Raw genomic sequence first — 27,392 nt, forward strand, 5'->3', positions numbered from 1 at the left:
TTCTCTTCTTTTTTCTCATTTTTTTATCAGAGCTGGAGGAACCCCGAGGCTATATTTACAAAAGCAGCCCAGGAACAAAAGGGATAATGAAATCCCAAATTGTTCAAGTTATACATTCGAAACACATTCTTTCCTACCCTAAATGTACATTAGAAAACATGGGAGTGGAAGCAGTAAATTTGTAGTCACAAAAATCTTTCGATCCTCAGTTGCCATCTTCAGAAGCCACATCCATCTTCCTCGTCTGAGAATGAAACATTTCAGCTAAATCAGAAGCTGTGCTACATTCATCTGGTTTTCTATCAGTCACAGTGCGAATGTATCTTGGGAATCGAATGGAAATGCCACGTGATGGATGAACTAGACCTAAAGCAGCCTGGTGAACTGGAGACACTGTAAAGTCTGCACCTCTTATTTCCCATACAAGCTCAGGAGAAAACCACATATCAGGCACCTCAGCTGTTCTATAATAAGGTGGTTTTTTGGCCAAGATCTTGTCCCCAGAATAAAAACTTTTCACCTGCAGTCAAACAATAGACAACAAGCATGTTAAAAAGCTGAAATGATAAATAGACCTCAACAAGGAATCCAAGTTAGGAGGATCTACGACAGTACTAAATTTCCATGGGTTAATATGTCCTTGTGCCGCAGAAAATACTAACAAATTAATTGGTTTTTACACTGTGCTACCATCAAGCAATTATGTATTTTATAAAATTTGTAGTAGCACCAAGCAATAGGCAGAATCAAAAATACCGAGAAGCATGTGTCAAAGACTAGTACGTAAACTATACATTTATTCACTAGACCAGAAAGACAAAAACCATTATTTGCATAGGCAGTGGATTAGAAAAAACTTTGATGGTACTCCAATCAATCGTAGTATAATTTATTTGTGAGGTTTAGGATGGTCTAGGGTATTAAGGTTCTTTGGCTAGCAAAAGAAACAACCCTTGCATTAATCAGCGACAATACATAACTAGTATGGGGAACCACAATGTCATGCAGCCACAGTTCCTTCAATGAGTCATAATACCTAACTAGCAACGTTCCCAAAAGGGCATGTACTTTCTTCAGTATAGTGAAAATCAGCAATACACTTACCTCTGTATAAAATAAATCTGAAAACCCAGACATAACACGACAGACGCTTTGAAATTCTTCAGTTTCAGGATTGTAACATGCCATGAGAAATGGACTGTACCTGGAACATGAGTACATATTTGAGGGAAATTTAGTAAGCACACAAAACCAGAGTAACCACCCCTTCCCATGGGCATGAAAAGATTCAGTCCGTATTTATTTCAGGCAATTAAATAATTCAAGGTACTTCACTTGCTCCATGCACTACCAGACGAATATGAAACGAAAACTAAAAATCAGTAAGATTTAATTTTTTTACCCACTGTTTCTATTCAAATGGTTATACTCTCAAAGTGGATTTGTGCCTCCAATCACATGAACAGCAATTTTTTATTTTATTTTCTGATACATCAATGACTTGAAGAATATTAAAGTGATTAAACTGCTATTTCATTGGTGAAAAGAAGTAATTACCAGCCTGCCTTTCTCCCGTTTCCATGCCAAGCTCCAATTGGGACTAAATCAAGAGTATCGCCCAATCCCTCCATGTAGTCTCGCTTGACCTAAAGAGGACCAACAAAAACAGAAGAATTTATTCACAGGTGAGAAAAGTAGATTAAAAATTCAATGCTTCTAACATATTTAACATAGAAGTTTTGAATGGCGTTGACCTTTAACCAAGTATCTGTACGCTTTGATGGAGAATATCCAGCATCAACATCTAAAGATTTAACTATAATCCCTTCACATGAGGAAACAAATGCATTTTCAAGGAAAGAGTTTATTTTGGTTAATGTCGCTTCACTGGTTAAACAAGCATCCTCTGCCTCAACCTACAAGCAGATAGATCATACAAATGCCATTGAAGAAAAATATTAGTTTCTCATATTTTCTGGCCAATGAATTATCGTTATGTGCAAATGTAAAGAATAATTGTGAAGATACTAAACCAGAAGCACTTACTGTCATTTCCTTGGCATATTCAAAGTAACCCAACTTCTCATCGTAGAACAACTCTTTCAAATCTGCAGGTTTTGGAGCACCAAAGTTTACAATATAATACAATGAGGTATTCTGTATTCTATTAGGAAACATATAAAGGCATTGCAAAAAGGATGTAATGCATACACTTTCGCCTTCTCCGCAGAGGAAAGCTTAACAACCTGTGATAAGAAACAATTACATCCGCCTTAAGATAAACTAAAGTAAAAATAATAATAATAATAATAATAATAAATAAATATAAAAAAATAAAAAAAATGATAAAAGCAGAGACAACAATATTAGAGCTATACACAACTCTAGGAGGTGAACCTTTGACAACACAAAAGATAAGTAAGGTCTTTTAACTCTTTTGAGCCTGCAATGCTTGAATTCATAATGAATAAGAAGAAATAAGAATGAAGCGAGGATAATACACGATAAGCAAAAGGACAGGTGTATTTAGCAGTTAGGTTTAACATTACCCGTTACATTTTAGATAGCCTATAACAATAGTTTTACCATTCTTAAAATTATATCTCCCTAATCACTATCATACATCACCAAACAAATAATTAATAATAAGTTTCTTTTTTCTTTTAAAATTGATTTAAAATAAACTTATCTTGTCAGTGTAATGGGATTGATTTAAAATTCTGCGACAAAAAGATTGAACAATTAATTAGCATTATTTCATTGGGTTCAACTAGACTTTACCATTGCTAAAATTCTGCATCACAAGAGTCATATCATGTATCCCAAATTACTATCAAACCTTACAAAACAAATCAATTGAAAATAACTCATTAACTGAGTTTAAAACAATTATTGCAGTAACGTAGGATATAATCTGCTAAAACAGCAATAAGTTATGCCCAATTAGTTTAGTTATATTGGATTTCTACTGATTTGTCATATTTGCGCTGCATAAAATATACTAAATCCATTATTAATTGGTGTAGCATTTTTCACTACATATTGATAAAATTGAGGAAAGAAACACTACTGAAGGAGTTGAGATATTTACTGTTGTCCATTGGCAAACATGATGTCGAAGACAAAGACGCAAATGTTGACCTGCGCAAAAAGAAATTATTTGACACCAGATTCAGTACTTTAAAATACTAAGAACTGGACTCAAAGACCAATTTTAGCAGTGTTTTTAATCAAAAGAATTTTAATTTATTCACTAACTGAACCTCCATAGATATGTAAGTTAACCATTATTAATAGGTCAGTTCTTTGATAATTTCTTCTTCACATTAATAGATGTAAGCATTGGTGTAGTGTTAACATCTTATCTGCCCCGTTTAAGAATACACAAGATGACGATAACATAATTAACCTTTATGCTATCCAACGTTATTGATGCATCTCTGCTCCCTCTCCCACGTGAAGATAATTCTTGGAAGGACATTAGCTTGCAACCATTCTTCCTATCAACTCCAACAACCTGAAACCAGAAAAGAACATAACAAAGCCTACTTGTAGTTGTACACCACCAAAAGAGAATAAAAATAAATTAATTTCTGGAATGTGCGTCTCTGTGTGATTGTGCATCAAAGAGATTTTACCTCTGCATCCAGTATGAAAGTCACTGCATCGGGTTTACAAGATTGATTGATTATATTAATCAGATCTGGAAATCTCGAAGTTGACTCATCCCCATTTCTTGTAAAAACATGCATGGACCCATCAACTAGTTTATGAATTTGTGCACGCTGGCCATCATATCTGCAATTATGCCAATTATGGCCAATAGCAGATATATCACATTTTCAGGTCAAGCACACTTTGGCATAGAGCCACTTGAGCACATATTCTAGATATACACAATAAGGGTGAAGGGGATTCCAACTTGGATCCTCTTCGAACAAAGTGGATAGAAATACCAACAGAGAGAGAGAGAGAGAGAGAGAGTTACTTGTATTCACATGTAAAAGCTTTATTTTCAAATAGCTTCAGTGCTTGCTGAACACCATTTGTGATTCTACCTCAGGAAATAAACAATAAAAACAGTAAGTTTCCGCACTAGTATCCTTTCTACTTAAAACTTTTCTCAAAGCATTAACTTTTCAAAAGCACTATACCTTGCAAGCATTGGCTTGATAGGTATTCCTGGAACCATTGACAAAGTTGATGAGGAGAATCCAATGCCTCTTTTCATGAGAGAAGGAACGACCAAATCCTACTTACAATTAATCACATAACCCATCTAGAGATATGAAAAAGAGGAAAACAAGCATAGTCCCTCCAAAATATAAAAAATATATATAAACAAATGAAAGAAAAGGGAAAACTTGCTAAGAAAAACTGTAGCTTATTTGATGTGATGGAATATTGATTCAAATGGACTTTCTTCAAGACCATATCTAACAGAAAGAACACAGAACCCTGAAACATTGTTGGATAAGGAAAAAAAAAAATATATATATATATATATATATATATATACACACACATATATTTTGAATATTGATGTTCTTAATAATCTAAATAACACGTATATCTTACTTGAATTAGCATCTTGGAATCTTGCTTGTATTAGGATTAGTATCCAACTTGAATAATTAGTAGGTTATGTTGACTGTTTATATTATTGACTTGTCGATGTAAGAGACATCAGAAGATGAAGCTAATGTAGCTATCTAATAACTTCAAGCCAGCTCAAATACAAATGTAGGAGTTCAGGAGTCTTGCCAACAATTGACAACCATAACTAGTCTTCAAGTCTTAAGTCATCTACATTGCTAAACAAAATTTCTAAGAAAAATTGAAGGGTTTATCTCTTCAACAGTTAAACCAAGAAAAAATACCACGAATTCACCATTACTTGCAATTTTCTAATTTCCACACATTAACAAATATCATAGTAGAAGAAGATGGGCGAGATGCGCGTAAAATTTTATGACAACTACAAATACGTACCAAATTGGGCAGTACATTGTATGCTTCAACTACAGCTGCTGAATGGCGCTAAAAAAATTAAGAGAACAGTCAGAGAAGAAAACAAGAATATGGAATAAATTTACAATTCTAAATCGTAAGTATCGCATCCACAATTATGAAAGTCTAGACTTTCTAATAAAAAAACTGATATAATCATCTACAATTATGAAAGTCTTCACTGCATAATAATAAAACTAAAACCTGAAGCTTGTCCTTCAAACTTTCTATACTTCCTTCGTGATTACAGCTATGGAAGGAATTCAGAACAACAGCTTGAGCCAGAGCAGGTAGGACAGTTTTCATCATTGCTCCGATACGTAAGTTTCGAACCTATACAGAAAATGATATTCAGAATGTCACAAGCATTTTCCTTTCATCCTACGCAATTTTAAGTCGGTGAAATTGCCAAGAGGAGAAGAATGAATGACCAAAATAACGCTAACTATAATACTTGGTAAAATTTTGAAACCAGTAGAGACCAAATACAAACAAAAAGAAGAGAATCAATTTCCCAAATCAGTTTAGGAATAATCAAAAATGTATTTTCTTCTGTCTTTCTTTGCAGAAGAGCAGGGCTTCTCATTTTTCATGTTGTAAAAACTATAGAACGATAGATTCTTCAAGTTGTCAAGATTTGAATTATCAAATAGACAGCACTAATTGAATTGATCGATCATGCATTACAAACTAAGAAGAATGAAAACACTCCCTCCTGCCAGGTACATAGACACCAGAGTGAGGGAGGGAGGGAATGAGTTAAAAAAAAAAAACAAAAAAACATGAAAAACAAAAAAAAAACAAATAAACCAAAAAAACACCAAAAATAAAAAAAATAGTTTACATATTGGTAGGGTCATCCCACTTCATCTAGCAGCCAAACTGGCCTTTCAACCCTAAAAAAAAAAAAATATATACAATAAATTTCCTCATACGAATGCAAACAAAACTTATATAGGTAATATCACTAATCACCTTTTGTACTCTACATTCCCCTGTTGAAACAGCATTGTCATCAATAAACCTAGTCATGCCCATGCAAACATATTAAACAAAAAAGCCCTATAAGTGCGTTACCAAAGTTCTAACAAGGAACTTCATCTCTTTCTCTCTGCAAGAACGCAAGAGATTCACAATCAGGCTTCTCTTTCGAGCACTGCTTCCAGTACCTGTTTGTACACTGATGAGTATTACATAAGAAATTCATATTGATGAGATGTGAGTACTCTAAGGTAATGAAACAATAACTGATAAAGTAATCTGGGGTTCACATCCAAAACCAATTGGCAATGGATGGAGTGGCCCAAACCCTTATAAACTCATAGGCAAGGTCCCATTTTTCCCATGTGGGATGTATATATTCTCAACACGCCCCCGCACGTGTGGCGAATTTTCAAGCCATACACGTGGACAACTTTTGGGTGACGTGGAGCCCGTGTGGCCGTTAGGCATGCACACGTGGGTAACCCGCTCTGATACCATGATAAAGTAATCTGGGTTTCACATCCAAAACCAATTGGCAGTGGATGGAGTGGCCCAAACCCTTATAAACCCATAGGCAAGGTCCCATTTTTCCCATGTGGGATGTATATATTCTCAACAATAACTTAATAAGAAAAATACATGATTCACCTAACTTTCCATGATCTAAATAACCGAATATTCAGAACGCAAACACTTTTTTTGAGGGATACACAAACAAATTTTGTTTATGCCAAAATGGTCATAAATAAATGAACAAACTACTTGAGGCTAAAGCATCTACAAGCACAATGAGAACCCTCTTATGTTATCGCATATAACAACAAAGTTTCTGTAAGATTCAAATAAATTTTTTACAATTCTTTAAAACACAGTAACCCCAAGGATGCAATCACCACTAATATAGTTTTTTTTTTTTTTTTTTTTTGGCTCTTTAGGTTATAGAACTAAATTCCACTATTTCCAGACTAACAGCATTATAGCCATTAAGAGCAAGTTGACCCGTTGAGGTCACAGGGTCAGATACTATTCACTGCTTTTTGCCTTTCATTTCCACCATCTAGGTCACTGGGTCAGATACTGTTCACAAAAGGTCACCGAATGTCAGTTTGCAAGTCACGAAATTGACCCAGAGTGACCTTTTGTGAACAATATCTGACCCAGTGACCTAGATGGTGGAAATGAAAGGCAAAAAGCAGTGAATAGTATTGACCCAGTGACCTCAACGGGTGAACTTGTTCTAAGTGAGTTTATGGCCTGCTTTTTTTAAAATATCATCAAAGGAAAACCACAAAAAAAGGCCAGATCACCGAGAAACAGCCCAAGGGAAAATTAACGATTAGAGGGTCTTCCAAAAATTGCTAAAAATGTCTGTTAGGTTAATTTTTTCATTTCTTCAAATTATGTTCTGCACGACAATCCAAATAGACCACGAAAAAATTAAAAAATTCAAAGAAAGTCTACACATTGATTCTACTTTCATTTCGTCATTTTTGTTTAAAGCACAAGAGCAAAAGGCAGACTCAAGAACTGCAACTCATGGACAAAAGAAAAGGCGAGAGAGATTTGCACTGAAACAAGTGTCAGTAGTATGAAAAGCATTGCAAGTGTCAATCTAGTTTGCCACTTGTTAGACCTAGGTTCCACTACGTCACTTAATAGATACACGTGCTCCAACCAATGTAACTGATCCTTGGTGTACACCCTCAGTTCCTAGTAGTACTGCTTCCAAGTTTACAAAAAAAAAAAAATAATAAATAAATAAAAAAAGTAGTACCACTTCCGAGTGAAAGTACTGTAATTTTCAATGCTATAGTTAACCTAATAGATCAGTACCGAACCAAAACCAATTGGGGCATTCATACCTTATCTTCCGGAGTGCAGAAAATATATCTTTTATTAGAAGTGGTGGAGGAGGGGCAAGCAAAGTCTGTGTCTGCCGGCATGCTTGAGCAACATCACCTATAAGCATAATAGATCATTCATAATTTATTCAGACCTTGCAGAAAGAAAACCCAACAAAAATAATAATAATAATAAAATAAAATTACAAGAAGAATGATAGAGTCCTACCAAGATCTCCCAATGCATTGTACATATCCCTGATTTTGGATCTGCTTGTCCCACATGCGTCCTCCAGTGCTGCTGTGACCAAACTTCCACCAATGTTCAGTTCCTATATCATTCATACATGTGAGAATTCCTTTCCTTCCTTGTGTTTCTTTCTGTTTATATTTATTTGTCAGGAGAGGGGTCTAAGCGAGCATTAGAGTCCTCACTCTTGTCATTAGCCAGAATAATGGATTTAGAAAAAGGAACTATGCTGCATAACGCAGTAATCAGGCAAAAAAATGCATCAAAGCACATTGAACAGAAAACATCAAAAAAGTATAGGGTACATTAGAGTTGTTCAACACAAAAATTGCTCACCAGACCTTCAACCTGAGTAAATGAAATAATAATAATATCCATTTATTTTGACAAATTTAATCCCATTTACAATACTATATTGGAACCAGAAACTTCCGTCAGTAACTTAACTACTTTTACGTAAGCATAAACCTTAGGCTACTATTGTTAAGAAGACATAGAGTAAGTTAATTATGAAAGTTTAGTGTACAAATAACTTAACTTCATCCCACAATACATATGAGACAGAGATATAGCATTTTCCTATGTACAGGAATACAATACTTTTCGAGAAACAATTTTTATTGATCACAAAGAATGATACATAAAAGTAGACAAGAGGTGCAAAGCAGAAAAGCAATAGCAAAACCCAGAAAGCTATGTCAAATACAATAAGCTTGCCGCAGACAAACCACCCCTTATACAAAAGAAAATAAATAAAAGGTGGAAGATAGAGAAACCTACCAAATGAAAGAGAAAAAAGATAGACACACCTCAACATATACAAGGCCTTATATGAAAATATTTTATTACTCAACTTCTTCACCATTTAAAATGTGTGTGTGTGTGTGTGTTGATGTATATAGAGCAATCATCTAAGAACTGAAAGGTGAAAAAGTACAGCAGTTGTACAAAAAAAAAACAAAACAAAACAAAACAAATACACATGATTAAAGAGGATGTTCAACTAACCACATTTTCGTGGTCTGCAGCTATCTTATTGGTGCACAAATAAACTGAAGGCAGCACATCATCAGGAGACAGGGCAAGCAAACTGAAAGAAAGATTGCAAGCAATTTTGTGCCGCAATAACAAAAAAATTATAAAAAGGTTGTCCCAATAATATATAAAGGTCGATCAAATAAGAACAAAGCACACACCAGACCTTCTGAACATATTGCAGAGCATAGAAGCAGCCTTTATCTTGCCTTTTTCATCCTCTAGTAAGTCAAAGGTTCGTGCAAGATGTAAATATGGAGCATGTTGTCCATTGCTCCAGCATGCTGCATATGTATCTACATGTTATGCAATATCATCTCTGCAAGGAATAGATTAAAGGACACTACAAAGAAAAAGTTCAATGGCTTGTCCTTACTGAAAACAGACTAACCATGATCTACAGGATTGTATTTTTCTGGTGGTAGTGACACAGAAGTTGCAGCGACGTTATCTGGTAATGACCCCTGTACAGACAAATCAGCTACCACTCCTATTTTCCCTAATTCAATTTTTTTTTGGACAGAAGAACAGTTATCTATACCACAGTTGGACTGAACTGATTTTGCATCAACCACCAGCTCCACTTCATTCTCATCAGACCTGCCTTCATTATTACGGTAATGTATATCCACAGCCATACTAATATCCCCATTTGCCTTTTGAAGAATGGTACCAGCATAGCTTTTTAATGATTCATTGCCATCTATTATCTGAAGAAATTGATCTATTGCATCCTTGTATGATTGGGTGACATGATCTGGTAATTTTTTATCTTTAGGGTTTTGTTCACCTACTGATCCCATATCTGCACTTTCTGTAACGTCAGGCAAAACTTTACTAAAAAACCTTGTTATTGTCGATTGTTTTGGCCCACACGAATTCAATTTTGACTGTAACTTTACTTTCTTGTTAACTTTATTACTGATCTTCCTCCCTCTTTTTCCAGGGGAAATGCCACTTTTAACAATATTTCTTGGGTTGGGTGAAATATGAGCTTGGCTTGAAGAAACATCAATATTTGCATGAACAGAACCTGCTTTTGTCGGTGATGCTGTGTCACAGAGTGAGCTGGTCTCGGATACAGATACGGCACTTGTAGAGGCAATTCCTTGATCATGAAATTCTGTTTCACGATCGTAAAATTTAGTGACTGCTTCAACAATGTCCCCTCCTGAGCTCCCAATCAGATCTAGCATCTGCTGGCGAGTGACCCATGACGGCAAACAATCATGAAGTTGTTGAATAATTTCCTCTGCTTTTTCATCAGTTAACAATATTGGAGTTTGTGAATCAGGTTCTTGGAGAGGAGACAACAATTCCTTACCAAAGCCTACATCAGTATCTCCCATAGTATCAATATCTGAAGGTGTTGCCCTTTTCTCTTGATCCTGCCCCTCCATCGTGTAATCTTTGGCATCACTGTCAACCTTCCCACCTCCTTGTGTAGTCCCACGATGAAAACCCCTCAAGAACTCTTTTTTGTTGGCCATTTCATCAATTAACCCAGCAAAATGCTTTTGCATTTTACTGGCATGTTTACTGTCTATCTTTTCCACATCGGAGCCCACTGTAGGAATCACACGCTTTGGTTTCAAAAACCTGACGTATTCTCTAAGTTCATCATAGCTTGAATGTTCACTGTAGGGTACAAGATGGATCTCAAAAGCATCCTTTGACCTCACCGAGAACTTGTTACGCTTCACTTCATAAGTCCAGCCAGTAGGGACAAACCCTACAACCCTGGAATACCCCCTCTCAACCATAATCTCCTCCATTTTCACAAAATTTGGCCTGAAATATGGCCAAGTCTCACCCAACACATTCCACCCAACAACATGCACATCACTCTCACATTCATCCTCCGTAAACACCCCACTGTCTCCGTAACCCAGAACACGCAGCACCGCCATTTTTCGAGCATCCACATACACTTTACGCTTACATCTACGAGCAATTTCTATCAAAATCTTCTCTTTCCCAATCACATATGTAGCAACAAGGAACAGAACACTTTTCATAGAAACTTGATGTTCACCTCCAACTCTTTCTATCAAGCTAGAAATATAATCAACAGATTCTTCTTGTGAAGGAAACACGAATTTGGGATTACAATAAGTTGTGTCCAAGAAAACGGCATCTGAACCCAAAAACTTAGAGAGAAAAGGGTCTAGCTTCATCGAAGCAGAAAACCGAAAATCACCGGTGTGAACATACCTCTGGAAGTCTCCATTGGAGGCGGGAACGGGAACTTTGAACAAGAACTGAACGGCGCCTGGGCAATGATTGGCGTCAATAAGCACGACCTCGCATCCATCAATGAGAAGGGGCTGTCCGAGCGGCAGAGGAACCACGAAAAGCGAAGAGACTTTGAGGACGTCTGTGAGAAGACGAGCGGTGGTGGGGGAGCAAAAGACGAGGCCTTGGGACCAATTGGGGGAGAGACCGCCGTAGTGATCGGAGTGGAAGTGAGAGAGGAAGTAAGAGATGGAATAATCGCCGGCATAGCGGAATGCGTCGACGGCGAAACGGGTTCTGGGGATGAGTTTGGAGTGGGGGAATGTGGAGGGAATCGGAGGGAGAGAGAGTTCGAGGGGTCGGGGTCTGGGTCTGGGTCTGGGTGGGTGGGAAAAGGCGGTTAGGGCAGTCAGGAAGAGGTCCGTAGAATCCAGAGCCGTCATCAAGAACAGAGCATTCGGAATGAATTTACAACATCTTTCCCATTTTTATATCTTCGGGAGATAAATTCCAACGATCGAAAGACTTCGGGTTTCTGTTTGCGTCCAATACAGTTTTGACCAATAGTCAAATGCTACCTTGTCAAAGCACGCAATCAAAACAAGACGAAATGCTGCCCTTCTTATATGGTTGAGTCTGTTTCTTCTCTCGTGGTTAATCTGATATATTCAAGGGGAGTGGGATGTTACCCATCCACTCCGTGCCATCATCACAATTTGCAAAGCCCAGGAATTGGAATTGCACGATAATGCAGATGGCATAGCACAGTTTGGACATACTTTCAATTTGGGACAATGCTTTTTTGAGGAACCACCTAATTGTTCCTATTAATTTAAAATCCGAATTTTATCTTTTGGTGCCAATGGCGCCGTTATCGGGGATTAGGGTCTGACGAGCGTCAAGTACAACAAGATGAGGAGGAGCTTCCCTTGAGCCATTATTCATGTCCTAGCATTGTAAATGCTCCATCTTGCATTGTGCTTCCTCCGACAAATGCCAACTTTGAGATCAAGCCTAACATGTTGTCTATTCTACCTACTTTCCATGGCATGGCTAGTGAGAGGCCCTATGATCATATAATTGAGTTTGATGCCATATGTTCCACTATGCACTTGTGAGGATTAACTTTGGATGGTTTGAAGCTTCGATTGTTCCCATTTTCTTTGAAATATCAAGTACGCACATGGTTTCATAAGCTTAAGCCAAGATCCATTCTCTCTTGGGCCGATATGCAAAGAGTCTTCTTCAATGCTTATTATCCACATCATCGGACTACTTATATGCGGGATAGCTTGACCAAGTTGTTTCAAGAGGATAATGAGACTTTTTATGATGCATGGGAGCGCTTCAAGGATATTGAGTTAGGTTGCCCTCATCATGGACTCACAAAGTGGCTTCTTTGTGAATCTTTCTACAATGGGTTGATTATTGATGATAGAAGGAGATTGGACAATGCATCGGGTGCAAATTTTCTAAAAAAAGGTCCTAATGCCGCTTGGGATATTTGTGAGGAAGTGGCTACCCAATCCGGTGTCACGCCCCTGATTTTTAACACAAATAAAAATCAGATAAATATAACCCCATAATTATATATGCGTGAACATTCAATCATCAACATCAAATACCTGGAAACTTTTTCCCTTTTAACTACATACATATTGATGCCCTGAACCTACTAAGTCAATATTGACCCGTCCACAGAGTCATATATTACATAAGCTTACGAATTAAATTGTCAACAACAAGATAAACGTAAATGCTCCTCAGAGCTGACTACATAGCGGAAGTCATAACAATGGCAAAGCCAACAAAATTTGTTTCCTACCCGTTCCGCTGCCAACAAGCTGTCTCAGCTTGTAATACCCTGGAAAATCCAAATTAAATTCCGTGGATTTTTAGAAATGATTTCACTATAGTAGGAGCGAGTACGAAGCTTGGAGAAGTTGTGGAATTAGTTCGAACGGTTTTATTTTCGAAAACGAACGTTTTTAGGGGGTCAACAAAGTTGACTTTTTATACGTTCAAAATTTGGGAAAACTTCCTTCATGAAAGTTGTAGAGCTCGTCGATACGAGTTCGTGGACATGTAGAACGCAATATTCGGAGTTCGTATGATTAAGTTATGAATATTTGAAAATTGGGAATTTTCTATAAATAGGAAAAATATCTGATTTTTCATTTAAGGACGAAACATTTTCATTTTTGCTGAACAGTCCCCCAGCTCTCTCCGTTCTCTCTCTTCTTTCGACCGTCAGACCCAACGGGTCTTAGCCGACCCGACCCGGATTTTCCTTCCTCCTCCGGCGTCCTCCGGCCACGACCCGGACACCATGGTGATCGCCGCTCCAAGCCCGGCCTCCCTCCGGTGTCGCCTTGCCCCGCCGCTGCCCCCAGATGGAGATCGAAGAAGCCAGCCAAGAGGAATCCGACCCGACCGGAATTCCATTTTTCCGGCGTTGCATGGGCCGATCGTTCCCATTTTCGTGATCTCCTCCTCCCCCTGATCATCCCCATATAGGCCTTGCTTGACGATTTGGAGTGTGGAGTGAAAGATCACGAGTTGAAGATTTCGACGTCCCTGATTCAATCTGGAATCTGATCAGACGCACGAGATTAATCCAACTTCAATGCTTGATCTAGGACGATCTAGGCCGAACCAGGCTTAGCTCCAGGTATGAAAGTCGACCACCCTTTCATTTTGAACCAGTTTGTAGTTGGTCACTTTGCCATCTGAGGTGGTTGACCGCCGCGTTGACCGCCCACTGACCACCGCTTGTGGCGGCGCATCAGACCATATTTCGAGTTTTCATTATCTAGGCGATGATCTATGCATCCATACGAGCGTTTTGATATATAACATGGTCATGTTAGAAAAAGTTGATAAATAGTGGATTTACGTTTTGACGTTACTATTTAACGTTTTTACGTTTATCTTCGGTTTACGATCTGTGAAGATCTGACCATCGGTTTTGCTTCAATTTTGGATATGTTGATCGTATGACTGTCCCGGTGACCTTGTGAGGTCACGGGCGAAGATCCGACCGTTGGATCTTCGTATAATTGAGAAATAGTGATTCGGAAGGCGATTCGTGAGAATCTGACCGTCGGATTTTCATATAATTTTGTGGAGATGTTAGTAAAGGCGATTCAGGAAGATCTGACCGTTGGATCTTCGTGATAATTTTGGAGGATGATCCTAAAGGCGATCCGTGAGGATCCGACCGTTGGATCATCATTAAATTCAGATCCGACCGTTGGATCATCGTTTAATTTGAATCTGAGCGTTGGATCGTCGTTTAATTACATATTTGAGTTGTTGGCTAAGTCAAGATCATTATTGGACTAGGTGATTGACGGTTTGAGTTGGTGGACGATTGTGGATCGTATTTTGAGCTGAATTGAAGACGCAGCGGGATTATCGAGGTGAGTAAACCTCACGTGGTTCATATTACGAACCCAATATATTTAATTGCTTTATTTTGCAATCATATGAACTATTGTTGGTGTATTAGACATTCCTGTGTGAATGTCTGTATATATATTATTACGTGAAATAATATGTATTATTGGAGTTGTGTTGAGTTTATTGTTGAGAAACAATATATTGTGAGAGGTATTGAGTTTATTGTTGAGAAACAATATATTGTGAGAGGTGTTGAGTTTTATTGTTGAGGAACAATAAATTGTTGTGATCTGTGGAGATCACTAGGTCACGAGGTGACCATGGCATCTATTAGTGAATCACGCTCTCGTACCGGGCTGGTGGTTATTAATAGTATTAAATCGTAATCACGTCTGTGGCCGGACGAGTGGTTACGTTCAGTTAGAGCTCTAGTCTGTCTGCCAAATGTGGAGTGACCTTATGAGTGAAATTGAGAGTAACTCATAAGTGTCAATATATATATGGTAACCTTATGAGGGAAATTGAGAGTAACTCATAAGGGTCTATATATATATATGAGTCTGTCTACCAAATGTTGGGAAATCTTATGAGCGAATTTGAGAGTAACTCATAAGTGTCTATATATATATATGAGAGTGAGGGATCTTATGAGCTAAATTGAGAGTAACTCATAAGTGTCTACATATATATATGAGAGTGAGTGATCTTATGAGCTAAATTGAGAGTAACTCATAAGTGTCTATATATATATATGAGAGTGAGAAAGTAACGTGGGTTTGTGGTAGTCTTGAAATCTAATAAATCAACAGTTCTTTCTTGTTTACTCATACTGGCTGTAAAAAGCTTACCGGGTTTTGTGTTGTTGCAACTCCCGGTACACTATTCAAATTGTGTAGCGGGTAATCCTACAGGACAGGAGAACCAGGACGGTGATCGTGCGGTTAGAGCAATTGTTAGAGTTTTACAACAATTGTAAGTTGTGAGGTGTGTTATGCTCATTTGAGCTTTATAATATATTGTGAGAGTGAATTGTAATAATGAACTCGAAGTTTCGAGATTTGGTTTTTTTGTAATTGTAATTATTCAGGTTTCGGATTTGAATTTATCATTCAAAATCCGGGGCGTGACAGTTTGGTATCAGAGCGTAAGGTGCATATTTGGTGATGTGTCAATACCTTCCGAGTGATGGCCCGTCTGCAGCGGATCCCCATCGTGTGCTCTTCGGTATTGGCTAAGTCATTGGGTATGCGTGAGTGTTGGGAGTTGTTTAGGCCGCTAGGTCGTTTTAGGAACGTGAATACCTTCCCTATAGTATTGACTTGGTTAATATGAATTTGTATTTGACTTATACTGTGTTTTAGGTGTTATACATGTATTAGCCAAGCATACTATACTCCTTAGGTGATGGAGATTCGAAGGGGTTGTACTTAGAACCTTACAGTTGTCTTGTAGGTTCGTATTGGAATAAGTTCAGTGGCCGCGAGTTACAATCCTTGAGGAATAGAAACCTCTTGATTCAACTCTGTTAAGTCAACGAGGATTGTTTTATGGAAATGAGGTTCTTTTGATTGTTGAAGTGTTTGGTTGAAGGCATGGTGTGGACCTATGCTCGTCTGTAATGTGGATACGAGTATTAATCGATAGTAATTTTGCCTTTTTAAGTTGGATATACTAATGTTTTTGAATAGATTCTTGACTCATGTGGAGTTGTGAGTAGTGTTGCGGTTAGGGAAGGAATTATTGTGGTTAATTCTTCCATGTGTTTGTAAGTTGTTGAGCAGAGTTTGAGGTGCGAGAACGGAGTTTGATCTTGTGTTTGAGTGATTGAGACGAACGACTATATATTTAAGTTATCTACAAGTACCTATAATCATAAGGGTTATTGAAGTGGGACTAGTAGTAATTTTAGTGATTCTAAAATTGAATCGAGTTCGAGGAACATGTTTTATATACGTGGTTGATGTTGCGAGCATCATTTTTGATTGATATTTTGCGTTTCACAAAGACAACTGGATTGGAAATTCTCCATTTGGACACCTTGGTCTGTTGACCTGACTATGACTTGTGGACATAGTTTTATTTAAGTGAAGGAAATTGATTTTGTGAACTAGTTTTCTTAAGTTTTGGATCGTAGTATGGAGTTGGACTGAAGTGAATTTGAGGTTGTTTGTGTTTTAAGTTTAAGTAGGCGGGACACTTAAAGTTTTGAAATGGAGTTGATTTTGGTGTAATTAATTGGGAAAGTTAGAATCAGTTCTTGTGAAGGATGTTGGATGAGAGTGTGTGCCTTTGGTGATTGATCTTAGGTGATATAGTTAAACGCAATTTCGGATATTGATTTTAGTGACTTTGTTAGGTATATCCATAGTGGTTCAAGTGAATTACTATGTGATATGGAGTTTGATTCGGTTTCTAAATCGTAAATTCATAGGGTATGAATTGTGGTAAGTTTAATGGAGCAATTAATAGAGGAAATGGTTGAGATTTTATAAGATTTGTATGGGTAACTCTAAGGATGTGGGTTTTTCCTAGCTAACTCAGGATGTGTTTAGCTTTATTAAACCCTAATTCTAACGACGAAATTGTTTGTGTTTGGTTTGACTCAGAGGATACTAGCTAGACCTCGATGCGACTTATTTGATTGTTGGATTCTTTTTGAGTGATTGTTTTTATTGCATCATTATGAAAGATGTGTGCAGTAGAGTTGTTTATGGTTTTGAAAATAGTATTGGGTGACCAAGGTTCGATCCTTGGTGTTGTTGTTGGTTAAACAAAAAGAAAAGAAAACATGCACACCATCTTATTGATTTTATATTACAAAAAAAAAAAAAAAAAAAAAAAAACGAGGACTATGCTATACTAAGCCTAGTCAGCAGCTCCGGATGGATTTAGGCTGAGCTCAAGAGAAACGTTTGAGCCACTGTGGTAACCGCCTGAGCCACCAGAATAGTAACCAAAAGCGCTACCTTCCTCGGAAGTAGCCTTCAGGTTACCAAAGACGTCCTCGCCGTGCACGGGGAACAGAGGAAGAGTTTGAACCTCCTGGTGATCTCCTCCTCGTTGTTGCAGGGATGTTTGTCCTCCTGTTGTGCCAAAAGAGTTGTACTGGTATTAGTGTTGAAGTGTGAGGAAGAATACGAAACAAAATTTAAGTAAATAAATCCTTCATTACCAGTAGAATAGGTGGAACCAAAGTTGAGATCAATGGATCTACCATCATCAGTAGAACTAGTGGACCCAAAATTGATGTTAATGGATCCACCAGCTGGCCCAAAATTGATGTCGATGGATCCACCAGCACCAGTAGAACCAGTGGACCCAAAATTGAGATCAATGGATCTACCAGTACCAAGAGAACTAGTTCTCATGGGCACTGGAGCAGCCTGATTACACCTATTCATCTGCTTCTCTCGAGCCCTGACGTTCTGGAACCAAAAGTAAATGTTCTTACCCTCAACATACCCATACTGGTTCAGCTGGAGACAGATCTCGTGAATCTGCTCTGTAGTTGGGCACTTAAATCCCTTGACATAGTAAAGATCCTTGAGGATTCTTATTTGTTCTGGAGTAGGAATCCACCTGGTACGGCTTCGCCAGAAATCCATGTTGGCACTACTTCCAGCTGCTTGGGTGTTTCCTCCCTCCTCTGTTGGTTGCTGTTGTTGTGGTTCCATTTGTTGCGGGGTTTGGAGCTCCATTAGTTGCAGAGTTCGTGGCTCTTGGGTCATGGGGTGAGAGGATGTGGAAATCGAGGAATACATGGTTTAGTGTTTGAGGGAGATTTTGTTAGAAGGATTGGAGTTGTTGAACTGGTGATTGGAGATCTGAGATTCTCAGAGGAAAGATGAGATCGAATCTTCAAATGGAAGAAAAGATCTGAGAAAGAAGGATTGAAGATTTGGAGGAAAATATTGAAGATCTGAAAGTTCAGAGGAAAGATGGGATTGAATCAACTAGATGGGAGAGAAGATCAGAAGAGAAGGATTGAAATTGATGAAGAAAGGATTTGAGAAGAGAAAGGCTGAAGAGTTGAGAGAGAAAGACTTGAGCTCGGAAGAAAAATTTCTTTTCTTTTGGAGTGAACAGTTTTTCTCCAGAATGCACCTATTTATAGAACAAGGTGAGCAGATCTCCACCGTTGGATGAACGATCTCAGAATTTGAATCCACGCGTTGGATTAAAGTCGCCCCGAAACCCGGAAAAGCTGTTGGCGCGTGTTGAGCGTGTAAGGGGACAGGCCGAACCTCGAGACGCTGTGGCAGACAGCTTTAGCCGAAAGTGATTTGCTTTCCGTAAATCACGGAAGAGACGTGTCGTGGCACGTGGAGTGTACCGACAGTTTGTTGTTATTCTATCGCTTATGATAGAATAAATAAAAGAAGTTGCATGGATAGTAACGAGAGCAGCTGGTGCTCTAGTGGTTGAAGAGCAAGGCTCATGTACAAGAGGTCAGAGGTTCGAACCTTGCCTCTCGTTTATTTTTATTATGTTCGCTTATGACATAATAAGTAAAACATTTGTACACATTATATTAAGCACAGCTTGTGCTCCAGTGGTTGGTGGGCAAAGCCCTTGTGCAGCAGGTTAAGGTTTCGAACCTTGCCTCCCCCGTTATTTTATTTATGTCGCTTATGACATAATAAATATAACACGTGAGCATATATTAATGAAGGCAGCTCTTGCTTCAGTGGTTGGGAGCAAAACCTTCGTGTTTGAGGTCGGGAGTTCGAACCTTACCTCTTACAAATATTTTTGGATCTCGTATATGCTTGATATACGACGTATATACGGTATGTACGGTATACATACGTATATACGGTCTGTACGGTATGCATACGAATATACAGTTGTACGGTATGCATACGTATATACGATCTGTACGGTATGCATACGTATATACGGTATGTACAATTTCATACCGTAGCCGAGCTGGAAGTTGGTGGGCCGATTGGTAGGCCCAAATAGTAAGCCCAAATAGTAAGCCCAAATAGTAAGCCCGAATGGTAGGCCCAAATGGTAAGCCCAATTGTTCGGCCCGAATAGGAGGCCCAAATGTTAAACCCAAAGTGGTTTGGGCCGGTTCGAAATGTGGATGGTCCGATTTCTTCAGGCCCAATTGGCCAGCCCTAGTGCTTAACCCAAGGATTGAGCAAGCCCAAGTCATCATCATTGGATGACATAATTTATTGGCGTGCTTTTGGGGATGATTTGTTTTGAGTGATGCATCTTAAGTTTTACTATGGAGATTTACCGTGATGCTAATTGAGTAGCGAAACACTTTGTGAGAGTGTTTACTGTGCTTGTATGCCAGTACAGAGTGATGATCTATGTGAAGATCTATGTGATGATCTATGTGAAGATCTATGTGAGGATCTATGAGATGATCCATGTGATGATTTTGTGTAATTGATGTGGATTGATGTTGAACAGTTGTGTTGTGCGTTTACGTTTGTGATGAAAGGATTTAGTGGCTATAGGAATGTATTTTTATACAAGGGTTGAGGCTTTGTAGATTACTACAGCTTTGGGAAAGATGGAGATTCGATGGTTAGGTCAACCTTAATCGAGAGGAATTGACTTACGCTCAAATTTCGGGACGAAATTTCTTTAAGGAGGGTAGACTGTAATACCTTGGAAAATCCAAATTAAATTCCGTGGATTTTTAGAAATGATTTCACGATAGTAGGAGCGAGTACGAAGCTTGGAGAAGTTGTGGAATTAGTTCGAACGGTTTTATTTTCGAAAACGAACGTTTTTAGGGGGTCAACAAAGTTGACTTTTTATACGTTCAAAATTTGGGAAAACTTCCTTCATGAAAGTTGTAGAGCTCGTCGATACGAGTTCGTGGACATGTAGAACGCAATATTCGGAGTTCGTATGATTAAGTTATGAATATTTGAAAATTGGGAATTTTCTATAAATAGGAAAAATATCTGATTTTTCATTTAAGGACGAAACATTTTCATTTTTGCTGAACAGTCCCCCAGCTCTCTCCGTTCTCTCTCTTCTTTCGACCGTCAGACCCAACGGGTCTTAGCCGACCCGACCCGGATTTTCCTTCCTCCTCCGGCGTCCTCCGGCCACGACCCGGACACCATGGTGATCGCCGCTCCAAGCCCGGCCTCCCTCCGGTGTCGCCTTGCCCCGCCGCTGCCCCCAGATGGAGATCGAAGAAGCCAGCCAAGAGGAATCCGACCCGACCGGAATTCCATTTTTCCGGCGTTGCATGGGCCGATCGTTCCCATTTTCGTGATCTCCTCCTCCCCCTGATCATCCCCATATAGGCCTTGCTTGACGATTTGGAGTGTGGAGTGAAAGATCACGAGTTGAAGATTTCGACGTCCCTGATTCAATCTGGAATCTGATCAGACGCACGAGATTAATCCAACTTCAACGCTTGATCTAGGACGATCTAGGCCGAACCAGGCTTAGCTCCAGGTATGAAAGTCGACCACCCTTTCATTTTGAACCAGTTTGTAGTTGGTCACTTTGCCATCTGAGGTGGTTGACCGGCGTTGACCGCCGCGTTGACCGCCCACTGACCACCGCTTGTGGCGGCGCATCAGACCATATTTCGAGTTTTCATTATCTAGGCGATGATCTATGCATCCATACGAGCGTTTTGATATATAACATGGTCATGTTAGAAAAAGTTGATAAATAGTGGATTTACGTTTTGACGTTACTATTTAACGTTTTTACGTTTATCTTCGGTTTACGATCTGTGAAGATCTGACCATCGGTTTTGCTTCAATTTTGGATATGTTGATCGTATGACTGTCCCGGTGACCTTGTGAGGTCACGGGCGAAGATCCGACCGTTGGATCTTCGTATAATTGAGAAATAGTGATTCGGAAGGCGATTCGTGAGAATCTGACCGTCGGATTTTCATATAATTTTGTGGAGATGTTAGTAAAGGCGATTCAGGAAGATCTGACCGTTGGATCTTCGTGATAATTTTGGAGGATGATCCTAAAGGCGATCCGTGAGGATCCGACCGTTGGATCATCATTAAATTCAGATCCGACCGTTGGATCATCGTTTAATTTGAATCTGAGCGTTGGATCGTCGTTTAATTACATATTTGAGTTGTTGGCTAAGTCAAGATCATTATTGGACTAGGTGATTGACGGTTTGAGTTGGTGGACGATTGTGGATCGTATTTTGAGCTGAATTGAAGACGCAGCGGGATTATCGAGGTGAGTAAACCTCACGTGGTTCATATTACGAACCCAATATATTTAATTGCTTTATTTTGCAATCATATGAACTATTGTTGGTGTATTAGACATTCCTGTGTGAATGTCTGTATATATATTATTACGTGAAATAATATGTATTGTTGGAGTTGTGTTGAGTTTATTGTTGAGAAACAATATATTGTGAGAGGTATTGAGTTTATTGTTGAGAAACAATATATTGTGAGAGGTGTTGAGTTTTATTGTTGAGGAACAATAAATTGTTGTGATCTGTGGAGATCACTAGGTCACGAGGTGACCATGACATCTATTAGTGAATCACGCTCTCGTACCGGGCTGGTGGTTATTAATAGTATTAAATCGTAATCACGTCTGTGGCCGGACGAGTGGTTACGTTCAGTTAGAGCTCTAGTCTGTCTGCCAAATGTGGAGTGACCTTATGAGTGAAATTGAGAGTAACTCATAAGTGTCAATATATATATGGTAACCTTATGAGGGAAATTGAGAGTAACTCATAAGGGTCTATATATATATATGAGTCTGTCTACCAAATGTTGGGAAATCTTATGAGCGAATTTGAGAGTAACTCATAAGTGTCTATATATATATATGAGAGTGAGGGATCTTATGAGCTAAATTGAGAGTAACTCATAAGTGTCTACATATATATATGAGAGTGAGTGATCTTATGAGCTAAATTGAGAGTAACTCATAAGTGTCTATATATATATATGAGAGTGAGAAAGTAACGTGGGTTTGTGGTAGTCTTGAAATCTAATAAATCAACAGTTCTTTCTTGTTTACTCATACTGGCTGTAAAAAGCTTACCGGGTTTTGTGTTGTTGCAACTCCCGGTACACTATTCAAATTGTGTAGCGGGTAATCCTACAGGACAGGAGAACCAGGACGGTGATCGTGCGGTTAGAGCAATTGTTAGAGTTTTACAACAATTGTAAGTTGTGAGGTGTGTTATGCTCATTTGAGCTTTATAATATATTGTGAGAGTGAATTGTAATAATGAACTCGAAGTTTCGAGATTTGGTTTTTTTGTAATTGTAATTATTCAGGTTTCGGATTTGAATTTATCATTCAAAATCCGGGGCGTGACACAGCTTCAGCCCCGATTATCCTAACCTGCAGGATTAACCCCTACACCGTTTGAATGGTGCACCGGGTTGACACATAACAAACCCGGTAAGCTTTTTCAAGCTTGTATGAGTAAACCCAAAACCACAAAGCAGAAACACATTCTTAAGTCACCTCAACCTAACAACGATAACCACATAACTCACAATTGGAACCATCTGTTCCAAAATCTTTCACAACATGCTTACGTAGGTCACATCGTGACTAAACCACATGCTCAAATTCCCAACCTAGCATCCAATTACACAAATTCCAGTCAAACAAAACCTCCTCAGGTAGTGTTTGGAAATCCCTTAGCTCACAACGGCGAGCCACACAGATCACACTCATTTCCTTCCCACCGGAAGTCCTTGTCATCATCATGACATCAAAGGTGAAAACAATAAATCACCTTCCTATCCTCACACAGAGTACAATCGTCATCACTATGACCTTAAAGATCAAGCAAAACAAATCATAGTAACCCCTGCGTGCAATTTAGTTCAGGAAGTCACATTAAGACAAGCATACTAGACTCAAAATGTTGCACTGATTGCAATCACCATCTGTGACCTAATCCCAATCACCATCTATGACCAAGTCTCAATCACCTACCTGGATCTGTCACCATCCGTGACTAAATATTGATCACCATCTGTGATCCGTTACCATCTGTGACTCAATATCGATCACCATCTGTGATCCGTCAATATCGATCACCATCTGTGATCCGTCACCATCGATCACTCAATATCGATCACCGTCTGTGATCCATCATTATCGATCACCATCTGTGATCTGTCAATATCGATCACCGTCTGTGATCCGTCAATATCGATCACCTTCTGTGATCCGTCAATATCGATCACCATCTGTGATCCGTCACCATCTATGACTCAATATCGATCACCGTCTGTGATCCTTCACCATCTGTGATCATCCAACTCATCACACAGATTCCACCAATACATATATATATCACGCAAATATATATATACATGGTCATCCACTCAGGAATGCCACTAATACCACTATAGTCACAGTTAATCTCATAACTCCAAGACAATATGGTAATTAGGCTCATAACAAATATCGTGAGATTTACTCAACTTGAATTTCCCGCTGCGTCTTCAATATAGAACAAAGCAGCCACACCACAGAACAACCGTCCAAGGATACTTCGTCAAGTACCTAATCACAATCGGTTTCCACTTAGTAACAATTCACAAACGACTTAAGTCCGAAACCCCTGTTTTGAACTAAAATCCCCAAAGTGACTCCAATCGAGGCGAAACCACATCCGAGACCTCCCAAGTCTCCGGAATACTTCTACGATCGATATGCCAAAACCACAAGTCGATCGGATGCTCGAATCCTCACAGATCGAAGCATCGAACGGTCCGAAACCGTAAAAATCACAACATTCTCATAGGATCTCCAAAAATTACAAACAATATATTGAAATGCTCGTATCGACGAGTAGATCGAAATCAAGAACAGAAACTAGTCCTGAGGTGGCCGGAAACCGCCGGAAACCACCATCACAGTGGCGGCACGGCCGCCAATCCAAAATCGGAATTTGGCAAAACTTCCAACACCAAAGTCCTTCATCTCAACTCAAATTGAAACTTTCATAACTACAACAAAGTCCAATTATAAACCAATCGATCAAATTTTACCTTAGAACAAACCGGACCGATTGAAACCCTAGAATTTCAAAGCTTCGATTCGTTCTCCACAAGTGAAATCGTTCCAAGCCGCTTTGGGAGAAGCATCAACGTCCTATGGGCTTCAAAAGCCCTCAAGAATCACCGGCAAAGGTGGCCGGAATCGGAAGTTCACACCTGGGTCCGACGCAGCTCCGCTGCCAAACTTCTCTGACACGCTTAAAGCAAGCGCATAATTTAACCCTGAAAATATCGTTAGTAGTATAAGCAAATAGGGATCGTTCTATTCCGGGGATTGAGGGTACACCTGTCATTGTCAAACAATTAAACAATTAAAATTAAAACAAAGTATAATATTCACAAAGATATTCACAAGTATAAACATTATTTACGAAATTAGGGGGGATTTTTGGATTTAGGTTTCGAAAATTAAACTAAGTAAAGAAAACAAATAAAACACAAAAAAAAAACATAAAAACACGAATGGAATGAGAGAACAAAGATCAAAACCGAAACTATGATTAAAATCGATTCAAACCCTAATATTGTTCATCTAAGTCATGAGAAAGGAGTTGATCATGTGAAATATTCGAAAGCAAATAATTTCCCATTTTTACTTTTCAATGCTAATTAACCTAAACGAAAGCACCTAGATTAATCCTATCAAACATGTAATCAAACCCTAGAAAGCTAGTCAATCATGACATGTTTAACGCATTAGACATAGAGAGAGGCTATCAACTCAAGTGTACAACTTAGTATGGAAAAGTCCACCTAATTGCAATCCTCTTTAATTAAATTCGATCTTTGTCCAAAACATTTACTACTTTGATTCAAGTTTACACAAAACAAAAAGTTGATTTATGTTCTTAAACCTAGCAACAATTACATGCAAATCCTATAAGTGTCGACCCAAATAAGATAAACATATAAAAGTTTTCTGTAAAGCAAATTTAATTAAACAAACTCACATAAGCAACTCTCGAATTACAATAATAGAATCTGAAATTCTCAATTAATCATAAAAATTCCAGAAATTAATATTTGTTCAAACATAAAAGTCAACTAGAGCAAAACCAACGAAATACAAAGCAAATGTTACAAAGTAGAGGTCGAATTACACCGTGGATGGAAGATGATGATGGGTGAATAACAATGAATCATTTGAAACTCGAAAGCAAGCTTCAAAGGTGGATGGTGGAGGAATAGATCACGGCTTCTTCTTCTCTTCCTTGGCCTTGCTTGAACTTCGTGGCTTGCTCTAGAGGATGGAGAAGCTCACGGCAATTCTAGAGGTTTTCTGATTTTTTTTCTAAGGTGTAAACGTAAAGGAGAAGACTTTTGACGTTGAGAAAGAGAGAGTATATATAGGGGACGCATGTCTTGGTCTCCAAGCCGTGTAAACCTTTAATAAATCCATGGAATTAATCTGAAAATTCCACATAGTTTCCTCCAATGATATCTTGCCAAGTAAGCCCTATGATGTGGTCCAACCAATCACAAAACTCCATTTTAATTCCCTAATATATAGTTGTCGAATTTCCATGGATATATTCTGATTTTATACTTTAAATTCGGCCAAAACTCCTCTAGGGAATTTAGGGATGAACCTAGACGCATTTTGAGCTTTTTCTTGTTGTCCACACTTCTTCTTTCCTTAAAACTCTCCCTATTTCTTCTCCCAACGTTTTCTTCTTGATTTTTCTTGATTCTCACGTTGTTCTCTCTCTCTTTGCACGGCAAAGACTCTTAAGTCTCCCAAAAATCTCTCCCTTGCATCACAAAACCCTAATTCCATGGGCTTTTGTCCATTGCCGAAAATCCACAAAGGTCTTGAGAGTTTTTTGGCCTTCTTGCGTCACCTCCTTGCCATGTCATCTTCTAATGTCTTCAAGAAGCTTCTCATCATCATAATACTTCAATATTTTCGATCACACTTCATGGATGGCCTAGGAGTCGTTTCCTTTCTTGGACAGGATTTCCTGGTTGAAACAGGAAAACTTCTTTTCTTCATTTCTGTTCATTTGTGCATCCTCTAGTGGCTTGTCTTTGTTCCCTCCAACGTTCTCTAGCTCATTTTTCCATTTATGAGCTCATTTCAGCTCATTTATTCCTAGTACCTGAAAATAGAAACTGTTAATGAAAAATAGAAACTTTCCTAAAATGAAAAATGGCAACTTTCCTAAACTAAAAATGGAAACTTTCCAAAAATGAAAAATAGAAACTACAAAATAGAAACTTTCTACAAATAGGAACTTTCCCAATCAAAGAATGGAAACTTTCCTAAACAGAGTTTTATTAAGGAAATAACGCAGAAAATGTAGGGAAATGCAGTTAAAACGTCGCATTAAAATGCTCCTATCATTCTCGGCCTTGCACCGCCCTCCACAGCTCGTTTCATGCTCCAATTCTTCCACAGTCCTCAAGAGGGGATTGAGGCGAAGAGAATGATAGAAGCATTTTAATGTGATATTTTAATAGTTAATTCCTCACATTTTGCTTAGTTAATTCCTTAACGAATCGATTTTTAATTCAATTTTTATTTTTAGGTACATTGGAGTAGATGATGATGAAATAAGTGTTAGGTCCATAAAATGATGGAGAAAAATGGAAATGCACTAAAAAGGTCAACTTTACACATTTT

At 38.5% G+C, this 27,392-nt stretch overlaps 1 protein-coding gene and 1 pseudogene across 12 annotated transcripts; both read right to left on the reverse strand.

Annotated features, from left to right (window-relative positions):
• Nucleotides 1-33: 33 nt before the first annotated feature.
• On the reverse strand, nt 34-12,095 carry LOC133720215 (DNA ligase 6). 12 transcript variants are annotated; one of them, XM_062146418.1, is made up of 19 exons: nt 9,512-12,079; nt 9,287-9,404; nt 9,094-9,175; nt 8,065-8,167; nt 7,857-7,953; nt 6,088-6,190; nt 5,215-5,343; nt 4,993-5,040; nt 4,155-4,252; nt 3,989-4,054; nt 3,639-3,798; nt 3,410-3,517; nt 3,092-3,141; nt 2,212-2,246; nt 2,047-2,108; nt 1,755-1,916; nt 1,558-1,646; nt 1,105-1,204; nt 34-520 (listed from the first exon to the last, which is right to left on the reverse strand). In XM_062146418.1, exons 1-19 carry the CDS (start codon nt 11,796-11,798, stop codon nt 206-208), a joined length of 4,212 nt encoding a protein of 1,403 aa, XP_062002402.1. In that variant the 5' UTR covers nt 11,799-12,079; the 3' UTR covers nt 34-205. The 12 variants fall into 12 exon arrangements, 8 of the variants coding, with proteins under 8 accessions (XP_062002402.1, XP_062002404.1, XP_062002403.1 ...); XM_062146420.1 differs by lacking the exons at nt 34-520; nt 1,105-1,204; nt 1,558-1,646; ... (3 more) ...; nt 3,092-3,141; nt 3,410-3,517 and having other exon boundaries at nt 3,659-3,798; nt 4,155-4,182; nt 9,512-12,093; XM_062146419.1 differs by lacking the exons at nt 34-520; nt 1,105-1,204; nt 1,558-1,646; ... (3 more) ...; nt 3,092-3,141; nt 3,410-3,517 and having other exon boundaries at nt 3,659-3,798; nt 4,155-4,223; nt 9,512-12,093.
• A 531-nt stretch (nt 12,096-12,626) lies between these two features.
• On the reverse strand, nt 12,627-12,739 carry LOC133724046 (small nucleolar RNA R71; annotated as a pseudogene).
• Nucleotides 12,740-27,392: the final 14,653 nt, after the last annotated feature.

This window comes from Rosa rugosa, chromosome 7, assembly GCF_958449725.1.
Source record: "Rosa rugosa chromosome 7, drRosRugo1.1, whole genome shotgun sequence".
Classification (NCBI taxonomy): Eukaryota; Viridiplantae; Streptophyta; class Magnoliopsida; order Rosales; family Rosaceae; genus Rosa; species Rosa rugosa.

Excerpts from the sequence above, each read along its gene's own strand:
- LOC133720215 (XM_062146418.1), bottom strand. The coding sequence starts at position 11,798 with ATGACGGCTCTGGATTCTACGGACCTCTTCCTGACTGCCCTAACCGCC. Across the intron at positions 5,041-5,214 it reads GTTTGAAGGACAAGCTTCAG|CGCCATTCAGCAGCTGTAGT; the intron begins GTTTTAGTTTTA and ends TAATTTTTTTAG. Across the intron at positions 3,518-3,638 it reads CTTTCATACTGGATGCAGAG|GTTGTTGGAGTTGATAGGAA; the intron begins GTAAAATCTCTT and ends TTCTGGTTTCAG.